Source organism: Antrostomus carolinensis, unplaced genomic scaffold (assembly GCF_000700745.2).
Source record: "Antrostomus carolinensis isolate BGI_N321 unplaced genomic scaffold, ASM70074v2 scaffold17852, whole genome shotgun sequence".
Classification (NCBI taxonomy): Eukaryota; Metazoa; Chordata; class Aves; order Caprimulgiformes; family Caprimulgidae; genus Antrostomus; species Antrostomus carolinensis.
Window position 1 is genome coordinate 1 of NW_010301773.1, and position 16,579 is coordinate 16,579.

Consider the following 16,579-nt stretch of genomic DNA (forward strand, 5'->3'; position numbering starts at 1 on the left):
CCCAACATTCTGTGATTCTGTGATATAGACACTCCCACAAACACACACAAGCAAAAAATAAAAACTGTATTTAAGGTAACTTTTCAGAGCCAAACTGGACTTTGTAAGACTTACTGTGGGACTTTGGATATGCAGACAGAAAAGTATGTAATAATCCAAGCCCTCCTCTTTGGATGCTAAGAAATAATTAATTATATCACTGCAGCAAGAGAATAACAATTAAAGCAAAACTGCAGTTTTGGTATACTTACTGGATGGTCTGCTTTTGCAACTTTGTGATTAAACCCATGTAATGTGTATTGGCAACCCTCTGCAGGATCCCTCTGAAGAAATTCTCCCTTTCAGACTTTTATCTATAGTTAAGGCTGAGGCACTCTGTCTTCAGTTAGAGCAAGAGACAACCCCCAAAATTCTATTTCTCCCAAGCAATTAACTTCATTAAGAATATCCTGAGGCAATATTGTGGGTATTTCCTTTTGCCATGTTCTCACTCTCAGGAGAACTGAGAAATTGCTGCATTTATGCTGGATGCTAGAAAGAGAGGCAGTCTCCTGTACAGGGAGAAAGGGACTTGTTTGCCTGAGGGCCTCTGCTCTACCAGGCAGTCAACATCTGTCAAATAACTATGCTTGTCATCCCTGACCCCGCAGGTACAAAACTCATGTAGTGGTGTTATTCAGATTTTCAGTGCAGGGCAGGTAGCACCTAAGACTTGGTCCAAAACAAGAGAGATTTCCGTGGGCACTGTTACTTGGCATTTTGGCTTTTGTTTGATTCATTATGCAATTACATCTCAGACTAGCGATGCTTTGAACTGACAGTTCCCTACTTCTGAACAGTCAGTTGGAACAGTTTCTGTGTATCTGTGACAGGACTGGGTCTGTTGCACTGCCTACATACAAGGAACAACTATTTTTCCTTGCTGAAGACTTCTTCTCCAGGCCTGCACAGCCTTGCCCCCTACCCCCAATTGACTATATGTCTGCTTGATATTTTGCCTGGAGTCCTATGTGCCTGTACCTATACTAGCAAGTAATTTCATGTGGTAGGAATGGATCAAAGCAATTGGTGGTGATGCTTTTATATCCACATTATATATATATATTAGGTTTTTACTTCAGCCCAGACTTGGTCCAGACAGCCATGCCACAAGTGGTAAAAACCCATGTGAAGAACCACTGGAAACTTTGCCTTCCCAGTAGGGGGTATGAGCACATCTGGTACACACTTGTGCAGCTTCTAGTCGAGATTCCTTTCAAAGCAATCTGCATTGCATGCTGCAAACAGAGCCAGTGCATGGAAACAAAGACAAGTTGATTCAGAACTGCACTGCACTGCTGCACCAAAATGCTTGTGCAGGTGTAGTCTCTAGTTACTAATTCTGCCCTACCAATCCTATTGCTTTAAACTTCCCACAGCCACTTCAGGAACTCTGCATCAAAGGCAGAAGAAAAGTTGCTTTTAAAGGGCTCATAAACTGTGCAAAAATATCCTCCTTTTCAAACAGTCAAAATTACAAATAAGTAGATTTCTAAATGTATCTTATTAAAAGCAGGTTGTTTTTCGAAGGAAGAGGAAGGTTAGTGGGAGAGAGTCAATACGTAAGAATAGGGACACTATGATAATTACCCACCTAATTGCTACCATACACAGGGAACTACATGCTTTCTCACTTCAAACAGATCTCTGTCAAAAAAACCAAAACGGAGCACTGCCTAGAATAAAATGAGCTAACACTAGCACCTTCACTCTTTCTAGCACTCTGAGATAATGGGGTGCTGCAATGCTCCAAGTGATTGGCAGTTTAGATACCATTAAAATAACAGCTATGATGAAGTATAGTTAAAAATAGGCAATGCCCTGAGAATGAGTCTTACTCTTAACCTCACAGCATCCGCAGCAATCCTCTCTGTTTGCACTGCACTCTCACACTGGGCTTACACTCTGCCTTAACGCAAGCTGCAGATTTCTCAACAAAAGGAGTACAGCTGTAAGGAGAGGGTGGTAAGCTGTGGTACAAACTCCATGAAATTAAAGTAACGTGAAATGTTATTCTCTTCTCTGTCTAAATTCTACAAGAGAAGTCTTGAACCAAAGGAGGTGAAGAGTGCTTTTAATTACTATTTTATTTCCTCCACTAAAGAATTTTTATTACTTGTAGTTCCAGACTGTAAACACAAAGCTGAACTTCAAGCTCTCAGAAGTCTGGTCTTGTTTCCAGATACACAAAGCATTAGTTATAGGAACAAGCATAGCAGAGAACTACAGGTCAATTTCTGCTATCTTCTGTTTTACACTACCACTGATTTTTTTGTTTGTTTGTTTGGGGTTTTTTTTGTTGATTGAGGTATTGGACAGTGCTAAATGGAAGTTCAAACTTTGTCCATATTTCCTGTCTTGACTATGGAAGACTTAAATATCTGTAGAGGGAAAACTTAGTTGTCTGTGCAGTATTAGGTTTGAGTCTCAGAACCAGAGTATTGTCAAATTCAGTGTAAGTTTGCTCCAGAAATTGGCACTGTGATATATGATTGGGTGATTTTATGCCATTAGAAACCTGTAGTCAGAACTTAACCTGTTTATTTCTTTAAAAGTGCTTCTTTTCTTATCTTCTTCCTTTATAAAAATCATTTTTACTGGGAAATAAAAACAAACACTGAAGCAATGTTCTGATTTGCTGTTTTGTCACTTACCTATCTAGCAGAGAAATGGAAACCGTGTGTTTCCCATCAAAAGCTTCTGGAGGCTTTTCTTTGCTTTGATGCTCCTTTCCAGAAGGGCCACATGACACTAAGGAATCTGAGTCTTTATCTGGCTCTTCTCGCTGATCAGTTTCTATCTGAATTAAAGGTACTTCCCTGTGCTGACCTGCAGGGAGGCATCCAGGGCTCTTCATATGCTCTTTTTTTTCATCCAAATTTACTCCATCCTTTTTGGGTTTTGATTGAATCGGAGTTGCGGTTTCGGGGTATTTGCTTTCCAGCATATGTTCTTGGCTTGTATAATCAAAGGAATCCTGCTGGACAACAATTAAATTTTTACCACTTTCAACAATATTTGCAGCCAGTCTGTTTGCATATTGTTCCACATGTGGTGGGGAATCACTGTGAAACCGGTCTGCCTCCGCAACCTCTGCCTCATCTGCTATGATTTTGTTCTTGCGCATCAGAGATTCAATAGAACTTGCCCATGTCTCATGAATCAACATATCTGTTATCTGGTCAGTCTTGCATCTTTGGTACAGGCATGAGTCAGACTTGCAAAGACCTGAAGAAGCCACAGTACTGACTGGCTGTACGCTTAAGGAATCTTGGTGATGGTGGGCAAATCCATCTAATGAATTTGCCTTAACTGGGACATTAACTGTTAGCCTAGAGCCTGATGACCTGCTGTCAGGCATGGACGATTGCCTAAAGCAAAAAGGTGATCGTAGAGAGGGTGGTAGCAAAGAGCCACACCAGTCCTTTGAATTCCGAGGGGAAGATACATTATCTTTATTTTCCTTTTCTATTTCTCTTAGCATATACCTATAAAATTCTTCTGTTATGCTTTCTGTGCTGGACTGTTTGGATGGGCAACTTGGTCTTACGTTAAGATGGCCATTTTTCTTGGCTACCTGTTGCAAAGCAGAAGTTAAGATGTTGTTTGCATTTTTTCCTGCATAGTAATCCAGTAATAAATCAAAACCTCTTCCTTCATTTTCCATCTGGTTCACCATAAATCTTGAAAATTCATCTGTAATGCTTTCACAACTAGACTGCTTTGAGACAGAACTTGTCTGGCTCACAGGCTGACCAAAGGTGTTCATTAGGCCTAGGGTATTGAAAGAGGCTTTGGAATCCAAGTCTTCCTCTGGTATGCTCTCACAGCTTGAGGCCTTGGCTCGGCTCCATCTTTCACAGTGCAACCTGTTCCTGGGGTGGTTTGGACCTTGCCAGATGCTGTCAACCATGGAGAGTTCGGTGAGGTTCATGATCTTGGCAGCCACCTCATTTGCAAAGATATTGACTGAATCTGGTGTGTCCTCAAGGTTTATAGATTCATCTACTACCCGATTCATCAATCTTTCCTTTAACTCAGGATGCTCATCTGTTTTTCTTTTGATCTCACTAAGTCTAGGTGCCCTGTGCTTCCGAACAACTGAACCATTAGCATGGGGTTCCTTTTTTCTTTTCATGGTTCTGCATGACAAACTCTGGGTCACCAGATATTCATTGCCTCTTTTCCATGCACAGAACCAGGGTTGCTTTCCATTAGAATTTTCAAGACAAATGGCAGCTATTTCTGTTGCCATAGAGACAACTGTTTCTGCCAATTCTTCTGCAAAATCCGTTATACAATATTTGTCCCTTGAATGTTTCACCTGTAGCACAGGCTGAGAAGGAAGCAAGACATGATTTCCTAATAAAGACAAGCTAACCTGAACATCATTATTTAGCACAGCATCACACTTATGCTTGGCCTGGTTTTCTGCATTGATGGTGGCACTGGAAGACAGCTGTTCTTGAACACCATGCTTGCATTCATTGTTTGCAAAGGCATTTTCTCTGTCTGAAAATGATCTATAGTCTTTCTTCTTCTGATGATTGTTACTCTGATTTGGGGATTTGTAAGAGTCTCGTGCTGTTCTTTTCAGATATCTTTTCTTGGGAGATGTTTTTGCAACAAGGGTGTTATGCCCTGTAGCTCTACTTGTTGGTTCTGAATTCAGTGTGGCACTTTCCTTGTTATTTACATCTTTCATAGAGCTTTGCCTAGTGTTTGCGACATTTCCAAGATCTTTGCTAGCACTAGTGTTGTAGGATGTACCAAAGGGCTTAACAGCAGAGTAATCAAGGGGGCTGTGTGAAGCTCCATGTGCTGTTGCCTGTGTCGACCATCCTTCTGCTCTTGTTACTTCCTCCGCTTTTGTGTCCTCAGAAAAGAGAGAACACTCTTCAGCTTGTCTTATATCATTCATCTTCTTGCATGTGAAATATATTACATTAAAAAGCAACTCATTTGCAGTCTCCATTAAAATGTCTTGTGTACTTGAGCCGTTTTCTGAACGAGTGTGTAACTGTCTCTTCTTCGTAACCTCTTCAATAGAATGACGTAGAATAATATTGGATAAGTTTTGGGCAAGTTCATCCCTGATTACTTCATTAGTGTGTGGAATCCGTGGTCTTGCTGCTGTTTCAATAATTTTTCCATTTATGGATTCCATAAAATGCCCCACATTTTTGTATGTGTTGGGTTTTGTTAAAATTACTGATGCCTCTTTGAGAAGTACCTCAGCAATGCTATCATTTAGGTTCTCCATGCTGCTCCCTATAGCTATGCTACAATGAAGAGTAATGGCTGCTGAAGTCTGAGCAGCAGATAGAAGTCCACTTGAAGCTGCAGGATACTTCTCTTCTTTCGTTTCCCCCAGACCACAGACAGCTACAGCACTCGCTACTTGAGTCATGCCACACAGTGCAGATGGAAATGAATATTCTGTGCTAGCAGAGTCATCAAGCAGCTGTGAAGATGCTGTGTGCAGCTCTTCATTATCAGCCACTCCACTTTTATATAAGTCTGTGGCTTCTTGATCCTGCCTGAATTTTTCTGCAGTCTGGGGACTGGAAATGGTTCCAATAACAGTGGCTGCACAAGCCAGAGCCACTTCTAGTGTGCTCTGGCCATGTCTGTTTGAATGTTCTTCCTCAAAGTAATCTGAAACTTCAGCAGAACTTTCTGATTCAGTCCAGTGGCACAGGTTGGGAAAGGCAGACCCTGACCAGTCAGGTATATTCTCAGAACTGTCTGGACTTTGCACTATGACAATCTTTGGAAGTTCATTCCATGATCGGGAAGCAGATACATCTTCTGACTTACAGGAGCTTCCCATGGAGATGCTGACTGCAGCCTCCTCACTAAAAGAGGGTTGAGACTGTGACAGCCTAATGAATGCATCTTGCAGAACAGATTCTGCTAAATTTGTGGCATACTGACCTGTAGTTGCCTGCTCATTTTGCAAGGGAGGATCAGTTTTCCTGATACCTGCACAATCCTCTCCATCTGTGTTACTGTTGTGTTTTGCCGTTGGGTCATACAGAGGCCCCAGCTCCTCTTTAGCCATTTGGTTTAAAGATACATCTAACATATGTGCTGAGCAGGAATTTTTAACCTCACTAGTCAAATTAGTAGTACTGAAGGATGAAGTAGCTCTTCCAGCTAATTCCTTCTGCCACAGTGTTTCCTGATCTGTCTTTTCTTCAGGTGGTAACATGCCATCTTCAGCCACAGCATTCACAGCTTCAGAGACTCTAGTGGCTGCGTTATCTTTATTAATGCAGTTTCCCTCAAGAATTAACGGCAACCGGGCTTTTCTGTAGTGGAGATTTTCAAATCCCTTTCCTTTACTTTTTTTGACATCTGAAGATGCTTCTGAAATACTTAATTTTTCGTGACCTATTAAAAGAAAAAGAAGAAATTACTTTTTGCAGAGGACCTGTAATTTTAAAAAGAAAAGGGCTGCACAAGTGTATAATGCATTACTGGTCTGTAAAACTACTGCACAACCATGTACCCTTGTCTTTGAACAACAATTTAAAAATATGAATGGCTGTCCATTTTCTAAATTCCAAATAAATATATTCATGAATTAACATCAAGTTCAATTCCTGTGAGCATCGCCATGGCTGTTTTGCAGTATGAACAACAGCAGAATTATGCTTGGTCTCATTGCTTTTACCAGTTTTACATTCATCGGCCTCGTTGTCATCCTCGAGGTGCTCAGATGCTGTGAGGAAATCTTCTTCTATAGAGGACACTGAGCAGTTTGTGTCATCCTCGGGCTTTAAGACATGAGCTTCTATCTGCAGCTGTCTCTCCTGAACGAGCTCAAGTCCAATTAGAAACTTGTTTATTTCAAAAATGATGCAGCTTGTGCTGTTTTTCCTGTCCCCCCTTGCACACTGAACCAAGCAGACATCTGCCAGCCAAGGACACTAGAGGGGAAAAAAAATCTCAAATAGTTATTTAATTAAAAAATAAATCTTATTTTAAGCTTCCTTCTCTATAAATATCTCAGGAACGTTCTGTTGCAAAGATGCAATACAACTTGTCATTTAGCTGTTTGTAACATGGTGTGCAGTTAGATATATGCCAAAATAAGACTGCTTGGACTGACGGCTTTTGTTATACAAATGTTTTAGTAGTGAACCCAGCTATATCACAGGGGCATCTTTATTTTATTGAGATTACCAAGTTGTTTGTTTTCAATCAACTTCTTGTTTTAACAACAGACTTATTTGCTTTTAGCCCTCTGACATACTGTTATTAATGGCCTTGCACCACCCAGTATTACCTGTCTCTTGAGGGAATTGTTTGTGGGAATGAATTCTTTTTCAGGATCATTTCTATTGCTAATACTTGCTTGAAGGCAGCCCTGTAAATACTGGCTGGTGAGATTGTTAAGAGCAGGTCGCCTTTAGATGTTCCTACAGATTGTTTTAAAATAGTGTTTTATTTTGTTTCTTTGCTCTTCTTCCTCTTATTCCTTATTTGCCCAAAGGCCCATTATTTCAGACCAGTATAACCTCCCACTGGAAATGGGGTTCCACTGCACACTGTGCTGAGCCTTTGTACAAAACTGTCTTATCCAGAGAAGCTGTACAATTAAGTTGAAAGTTGGATAGAAACTGAGAGAAAGGAACTGGATATTTATACAACCACAGAGCTAAGTTGGTATCTCTGCATGGGACTACGTTTGTGGTATGGATGTACTCTGAAGCAAAGCCAAGCTTTTGCAGCTTGTGATCTTCTGCTTCAACTCCAGGCCCCCAGGAAGAAACCAGCTTGCGTGAACCAACTTTGAATCGAGGTGGTAGATTTTAAGCTGTTCAAAGATGCCCTGGACCCCCTGTGCATTTGCACGGTATCTAGCATAATGTAACCCCATCCTAGATCTTTTGTCTTTGAGTGTGAATACAAAGCAAATATCGAGTAATAAAAGGAGTGGGATGAGTATTATGTTGGAATAGCAGGTTTTATTACCCAGCTCTTCCTTTCCACTTAAAAAATGTCTGAACTGAAAGCCAGATAAATTAGTGTTAAAAGTAAAACAGAAAAGATAGATTTTTTTTTTTTTTTTAACTTGCTACTAAGAAATCATGGCTGAATCAGACTTGAGCACACACCGTATTGTGAAAAATGTTATTAAAAACAGATGCAGCCTTAGATCAAACATTCCCCTGCTGTTTCTCCAGTCCACAGTTTGCAGGGTTGTACTTGTGAAAAGGGCTGAGGGGAAGTAGAAAAAAAAAGTTTGTATGAAAACTATGTGAGTGTCCTTACAAATGAAATTCTCTGGAAAGCCAAACAAATGTAAGGATGAACATGGCATGTGCTTATCTGAGCAATAAATCTCACCCAGTCTCAATGCAAAGCTTTACTCATTTTACAAGACAGAAATTTAGGTTACTTCTCATTTGTCTGTTGCCTGGACTCTCTCTGAGAAGGCTGCCAGTCTCAATGGCTGCAGTCTTTCGGAGATGGGGATGACTTGGGTACTTTAGCCACCTTGTTCAGACCTCGAAACACCCCTGTATGTATTGCAACGGCTTCCCCCCAGGGAAATGGAGTTTGGAGCTCCACTGCTCCCACCATAGGCTTGTGCTCTTATTTTTTTTAATCTTTCTAAATTCAGCTGTCAGTCACAGGTGGCAAGAAAGCTCAATAACCAGGCAATTTTTTTTCTTTAAAGATCAGCTTGTTGGTATAACATAAAATTCAATTATCTTTGCAATACAGTTGTTCCAGGGCCTTCATGAAGACTTTTGTATACAAGTTAGTGTCAGTGAAAAAAAAGTTTTCTGCTTTTTTTCCTGCAGCAGGTAAAACTGTATATACGTGTTTGTGTTCTAAGTTTGCTGAGACAGTTTTGTACTCTGGGTTAACTCTGCAATTTTAATGATGTTGTTCCAAATTCGTGCTTGGCCAAATGAGATTAGAATCAGGCCCAAAAATACTGAAGTGTTTTTCATTCTCTTTCTTTACACAGATAAGAACAGGCATAAAGTATGATAAAAACAGAAAGGAAGAAAAATCTTTTTATTACAATAAGGAGTTAAGCTTCTGGAACTTGTGCGTTAAAATGCCTTTAAGCAAATGTTATTGTTTGCTTCCTTTCTCTGTACGACACCAGTAAGAAGAATTCTTGGCCTCGAGATCACAGATGGGGAACATTTCATTGGCAATAATGGGAGTGAAGGAGTTAGCATGAGAACTTTGCCTTTATCTCCTTTCAATGTTAAGATTTAATTAATACATTAATTACTTTTTAAGTTGACAGAAGCTAAATGAGGTATCAGCTCTGATATGGTTAATGTCACTTGGTATTTTCCATTGTCACATTCAGGCTTACAGTAGCCTCTAGGATCTTTAAGTCCTATTGTCAGCTCTTTTCCAAGGTGCAAGCGTGGGAGAAGATGGATTGGGAACACAAGTGGGAAGTAGCAAGACTTCGCTTAAAAGGGATTCCGTAGGAGCTGTGCCCCTATCTAGCTATGCACACAGAACAAGTGTTACATCTTTCCTTTCCCCACTCTGTGCTGCCCTTCTGACTTCTGCTACTCTTCAAATCTGGGCTTATGAATCATCTCTGCCACCAATGCCTGCCTTCCCTGAAGGATGAACCGCTAATATGGCTTAAAGCATTATCAGCTGCAACCCAGACATCCACAGGATCTAGAGGGAATAGCAGGATCTCTGTCCTATCTTTGTGTCGCTCCCCCCCACCCCGCCACAATTAACAGACTGGTTAGACAGATTTATTTTTTATGTTTGCAAACTCCCACTCATCTCTTAAACTGGTGCAAAGTCTTTGCTTTCAGCTTTCTTTTTTCCACTTTCCAAATTCCATCCTTCACAGGTGTGATGTGATCTTAAAGATGAGTTTGGTTCCTACCTGGGGAACTTCATAATCAGCCTGAAGGTTTCCTGATGCTAATCCACTCAGCAGGACTATTTCATTTTCCTTTGGCGGCTGTACGCTCATCGAACTGATGAGTTTGGGGAGATTTGGAGAGATGCTGATCAACCTCTGTAATATGAAAGATAAATTTTGCTCTCAGGTAATGAAGTCTGAGTTTCACAGTTATATTCATGAATACCACTTAAAGGCATCCCTTTAGAAAGCTTACTTGAACTTACTACCTTGAGTTGATTTAAAATAGAACTGGAAGCATTAAAATGCACATTCTTTCTTTTGAGCCATGAGGCAAGACAATGGTGACAGTATGAACTTCTGCAGAACTGTCCAGCAGGACAAACTGTCATCCCTTACGTTGTCACGTACTAAAACAGCTTGATTGTATTTGTGCATCTAAATGCTTGGCCTTCCCGTTATGAGTGAGTTCCTAAGAGACTGAGAACACTTTGTCTGTTATTGCCTAAACCAGAAAAGGTTCAGTAAGCATGGCAATGAGAACAGGGCAAATCTTCCAGTTTTCCTCTAGGCATATGACAAGCAAGAAACCAACGGGAAAGTTAGCTGGGAATTGCTGATCAAACTGATGCAATATTTAACCCGGAATAATGGAAGTATGTAATACACAGATTAAATGTGCATTTCTTTGCTGTTCCAATGGACACCTTTGTGGCCTTTCATTTGTAATGATACAATCATTTTCTACCTGTTATGTATCTGCTGGAGCCAGAAGAGATAATAGTCACAGCATCAGTGATGCTATATAACATGAGATCTGTATTGCAATACTGCTAGGAGTCCCCAGTGATGTATAGGAGACATCTGTGCTCATTTGTGTACAAAGGCCGGACCAAAAGGACAATATCTACTCTAAGAGTACTTGCAATTCTTTTCAGCCCAGGATCTCAGTGTGCTTGCTTTACGGACAGGGAATCAAGGATGACACCTTAGAGAGGTAGCAAATATCACCTCCATTTTATGCACTAACACAGCCCATCAAATGGCAAAGCCATTAAAGGATCGTAGATCTCAGGGACCGAGCCATATGCTTTCGTTACTATGCAATTCAATGATACTTTACTTTTTCCTTTTCATCTTCAAAATAATAAGCTTGCAGTACTGTTAGTTTTCCTCAGAGTGAATTAGATATAATAAAACTTTCTGGCTTAGCAAAATCTAATTCAATTTTTGGGAACAATTCACTTTTCAGTAGACTGATCTTCAGATGAGACTAAGTATTTATATTTGACATAACTGAATTCAATGCTTCAATTCAGTTTGACATTTCAGTATAGTACAAAAACGTTCTCATCCTTTTCTTTTTTCAAATTATAACCTTTCTGTTATCACACATATTTCTCTATGTATCTCTATTTTTCTACTGTCTAAATTACCACATTTTATCAGATATCTTCGGCAGGAAATTGTGGCATTTTGTATATCTTTTACTTTAGTTCCCTACTTTTTGTTCAGAATAAAAAAGGAAAAGTCTGTAAAGATTATTATTTTACAGCAAGAAATCCCAAATTTAACCCATTACAAGGTTCAAAGGGTAATTAAAAGTCCTAACAGTACCTATTAGTAAATAGTTCTATATTTCATATGAACAACAGCTGTGCTAAAATCTTTAAAATTCTTCTATAAAATGCTTTCCCCACATCAGTGTGTTGTATAAAAATCTGCCTCACTCAAAGATAATTTACACAAACTGAATATTATACACAAAAATTGTGATGAGCTAGTTTCCTCTTAGAGAAGAATATATAGTATCTGTGCTAGCAGTGAATTTTTATTACCTACACTGAAAACTAAAAGAAAGGTATCATCTTCCAGTCATGGCTAACAAATGTGTTGACTCTGCACCAGAAACTACCTTTCTAAGATGTGGCCAAACATTGTGGTCTCTCGGTAAGCAGTCCCTCCACGTGCCAGGAGGGGAGTGCCAGCTGTGGGCATGTCGGGGTGCAGCACTCTGGGGAGCCGACCGGGTTTGGCTGCGAAGGAAGAGCTTAGGGCTGTGCAAAGTGCACAGCTGGTGAATGCACCTCTGCTGTAGGGCTGACAGGTAAAAATCATGCAGCTCCTTTCAAAGTTGATTTGTGCTTGTGAGGGAGTAATCTAGTCTCCAGGCATCATAAAGGGTAGCTGCATAAAGCTAGTTTAAGTTGGCTTTTATAGATCTCTAGCTCTAAGATTGAGGGAGAAAATTTTGGTATTTCCTTATGACTTGCTATAGCTTTCGGTCCTTAAAAAATACTGTAAACCATAATAAAACCATTGCTTACTAGAAAACAAACAGTGCTTCTGTGGATCCAGTAAAGTTAAACCTCTCACAGTTTACCTGCTGATTCAAAAGACAGCCATGTTTATTTTTGACATCTGAATTTTCACAGATCCAGGATGCAGAAAACAGCATAGAAAAATGACTCTTGCTAATGAATGACTTGCAGGAGGCAACAAGATTCCAGTATTGTTTGTCTTTCCATGAGCTAAAAGTGGTTTCAGCAAACTAACTGTAATGCTTTACTGAGGAACTCCCTGAGTATGGTCAGGAGATCCTACCTTTGTTCGCTTACCACATATTGCTGACATATTGCTGTATCAATCATAGGCACCGAGCCAGGATGGTGAAAATGAACTGATAAAGGAGGATGTAAACTCAAAACTGACACCAGTCCATATCTTTAAAATGTGACTTCCTGAGATGTGAGTTGTTTTTGGAATGGTATATATTTTAAATAGCATATCATGATGTAGTTTGTCTTAGTGTTTATAAAATAACCAATCTTTCTTATTTTTTTAATCTCTTTTTTTCTACCCTCCAAACTTTCAGTTAAGCAAGTAAAACACACCTTCAGTTCTGTTCTATCTAGACCCTCCTTAAGACCACATAATCAAACTATCTGGAGTTTAACTAAGACTGGTCAGCTGAACAAGACCTAAATGAAGAAGATTCTCAAAGGCTTTCTAGCAGTAGGAGAGACATCAGAAATTATTTTTATGTAGTATTATTTATATAAATTTTTTAAAAATTGGATATATAACATATCCATGTCCACTTCTCTGATAAAACCAAGGCTGAGCAAGAAGTCCACTCACATGATAACTGCTGTGAATTCACAGGCTGCAACAATCCATTAGCTATTTCTGGGATGGGAGTAAGAAAAGCTATAAAATATGGCATGGTGTAGAGATAATTTCAGATTCCTGATGCATTGCTCTCTGTAAGGGTTAAAAATCTAGGGCTGGCTTTGATTTGTCCATAGAATTTTGATCTGGGTTTTTGTTGGAGAGTCCTAGTGTACCTGGCTAGACTCACTGTGCACGTTACCTGTTTCACTTGCTCATCGCTGCAATCATCTCTGTTTGCATCTAAATTCACAAAACAAACCTGGAATAAGAGAAAAAAAGAAACAGTAGTTTATAAAGTCATATTAGAAAGGCAGCAACCCTCTTAAATTCAATATATGTTCCTTTTCTAGCATTGTAGCTGAAATGTGAGAAGCCTTTTCCTAGTACAAGAAAGGTTGGAAGATTAGCAAAGAGAATAGCAGACTAGATATTACAAACGAAAAAAAGAGGAACAACAGTAAGTCATGACTTTATCTGCTATGACAATTAGCTTGTCTGATGAACGGGCAAATGTTGCCAATAAACTGTAATACAGAGGATATTGGAAAAGATAGAGGAAATGTTAAAAACGCATTTGATTGTATATCAGATAAACTCTTCATGTCCTGCTTTTCCAATGATTTCTTCTTTTCAGGCACTTGTTGCGAAATGTTTCGTAAGTGCAAGTATTGATACATATAAAAATTTTGAGTTGCTTTTAGAGTTTTCTCCACATCACATAAATTTTGTATTATTTTTCCTAACTTTTCAAACATCCTAAGTAGAAGTTTAAGACTTTATGGAAATATATATATTTTTTTTAACCTTGGTTCATAAGGCCTTTCAATACTTAAAGGGAGCCTATAAGAAAGATGAGGACAAACTTTTTAGCAGGGCCTTTAGCGATAGGACAAGGGGTAATGGTTTTAAACTAAAAGAGGGGAGATCTAGACTAGATATAAGGAAGAATTTTTTTACAATGAGGGTGGTGACACACTGGAACAGGTTGTCCAGAGAGGTGGTAGAAGCCCCATCCCTGGAAACATTCAAGGTCAGGCTGGACGGGGCTCTGAGCAATCTGATGTAGTTGAAGATGTCCCTGCTCATTTCAGTGGGGGTTGGACTAGATGACCTTTAAAGGTCCCTTCCAACCCAAACCATTCTGTGAGCCAACACGCAAGCAGAAGTTTTTAGCAGTGCTAACGGACACTACAATAGGTGGCAGAACATCTTTTTATAATCTACTAAATTTACATGAGATTCACAGGCAAGTACTTTTAAAGACAAGGTCTTTTGTCCCTTTGATCCTTACGAGTTTCAGCAGCCATTTGATGGCCGTGAGATTGACTTAAACAGAAACTTCAGATCTAAAGACTATTTCATTTCTGAAGACTTTTTTTTTTTTTTTTTTACATTTTCTAATTTTCAGAACTAAGAATATCCCTCCTCCAGTGTTATTCTGAGTTAGAAGCAGGGACTCCAAATCTATGCTGACTGTCCTACTTCTGTGTGCTGTGGATATCTCTTCAGAAATTTGTGTTAGTTTAGTGTTGTCTTGATTTAAACCAAAATCTGTCACAGATTCAGGGCTGAGCTGAAGCCAACACTTCATTCCAAATAAATTGCAGATCCAGAACTCACTTCCTAAAAGCTGAATTTTTTTTCTTTTTTTTTCTTTTCTTTTTTAAATTTTTTTTTCCAGCAAACAGTAAATGCTTCTTTCCTTAATTCTATGTAAATTTTCCCTAGGAAAATAAAACACTCTAAATTATCCCCTTCAGCAATATTCTTGTGTTAGGCATCCGAGCTCCTGTTGTGTGCCTGCTTTTACCCCAAGACAACATTGATTTCAGTTTATATATGCACATACCATATGTACAGATTATGACCATCTGCAGTAACAGCCAGCACAGCAGATGGAAAGATCCAGCCAGACCTCCCATTGTAAACCAAAAAAAAAACCCACTGAAAAAGAAAGCTTTTTGCCCTTTTAAATAGTTTAATGGTATCTTTACATGAACTTAAAAACATTTTATCCAGCGTTTTTACAATTTTGGGAAAAATTTTTCTCTGCCCAACAGTGTCAGCAATCAGGATATGTCACTGTCGTCTGCATTTTATGGCTGGCTAACTTTTAAGAAATAGATATAAAAATTTCTAAGCTATGAATTATTAAAAATACCCTTGAACAATATAATGTGGTAGTTACATAATGTCCTAAACATGTTACAGTTAATTATGCAGACAAAAAATTGTGTTACTTTCTAGTGGGATTTTATAGGTAGGCATTTTACATACCAGCAATAGTTTATTATTACAAAGCATCAGAAAATAACGCTCTTGATTTGCAAGGGTACTTACCCACTGCCCACAGTGATACATGGTTATGAGTCTGCAGGTGCACAGAGGTGCATTTGCTTAGGCAACTATTAATTTGGGAACCAAGACAGCAGTACTGGAAGATACAGGTTCACTTTCTAGCCCTCTTAAACATGTTCACTACCGTACTGAAGGCAGAGCACTCACTTAGGAGGTTTGTTTCCAAGCCCCCATGCCAGAGTGGTAAGGTCTAGTTTTATACTGGATTCAGTGTAAAAAAGTTTGTGAAAAAGCAGTTCTGTCTGTGCATACATTCCAGCCGAACACTCTGCTCTGGTAAATCTATTTTTGTCACTTGCTACCTACATGTTGGTACAATGGTACATGCCTTTGCTGTGTTATACACTGGCACTCCTACCAGTGATACCAACTACCATCCTAAAGGTATGCCCTTTCCAAGCAGCCGAAAAATATTGTCTCTCATGTGGCAGGGATGACGTAAAACTCGCTAATGCCTCAGTAGAAGAAATAACAGCATAAGCAGGAATATCTATTATTTAAAGTAATAATCTCTTTATTTTATCTATTTTTTTCTATAATACAAAGTTTAAACTCTCACTAGCTTGCATTGCCTGATGAACTTCTAGTAATTATCAGGGACATCTCCATCAAAACAAGGCAAAACAACACTGCAGAATAATTCATAATCTGTAGGTGGGAAATAGTGCATAGATTATGAAGAAAGAGCCAAGGTCAGCATTTGTTAACTTCAATTTAATTCTGACTTTTTTCCTTTAGTCAGATGCAGGTTAATGTATTTTACCTTAGTTTAACTAGAACCTAAATTTGTCCTAATCCTCATAGTATCTTTAAATGTCAGTCCTTTCCCATACACTTCTCCTTTACACCTCACATTCTTGTCTTCTCACAGACATCTTTTCATTTTCCAAATGTCTCTGCTTTCCACTCATACTGAGCTACTGTCTGGAAACCATGCAGAAATGTCAAGATATTGCCTTTTTTCCTGGCTTAGGAAATACTTTTTTGGGGTGTGTGGGGGGGAAACAACAAAAATTAAATAGTGTTACATGATACAAAATGAAAAAAAAAAAACCACCACACAATTTCTGGCTTTATATAGTGAGATAGTCATCCACAACTTCCCTGTTGGATGCTAATATCTACTTTTGGTTC

The 16,579-nt window shown here is 39.1% G+C and overlaps 1 protein-coding gene across 1 annotated transcript; it reads right to left on the reverse strand.

Annotated features, from left to right (window-relative positions):
* Window positions 1–2,693: 2,693 nt before the first annotated feature.
* On the reverse strand, window positions 2,694–15,448 carry SPHKAP (SPHK1 interactor, AKAP domain containing; the record flags this gene model as incomplete). The annotated part of the gene is made up of 5 exons (XM_010163600.2): window positions 15,428–15,448; window positions 13,287–13,346; window positions 9,935–10,069; window positions 6,719–6,974; window positions 2,694–6,435 (listed from the first exon to the last, which is right to left on the reverse strand). Coding segments are annotated over exons 1-5 (4,214 nt in total), but the record flags the coding sequence as incomplete, so codon positions are not given.
* Window positions 15,449–16,579: the final 1,131 nt, after the last annotated feature.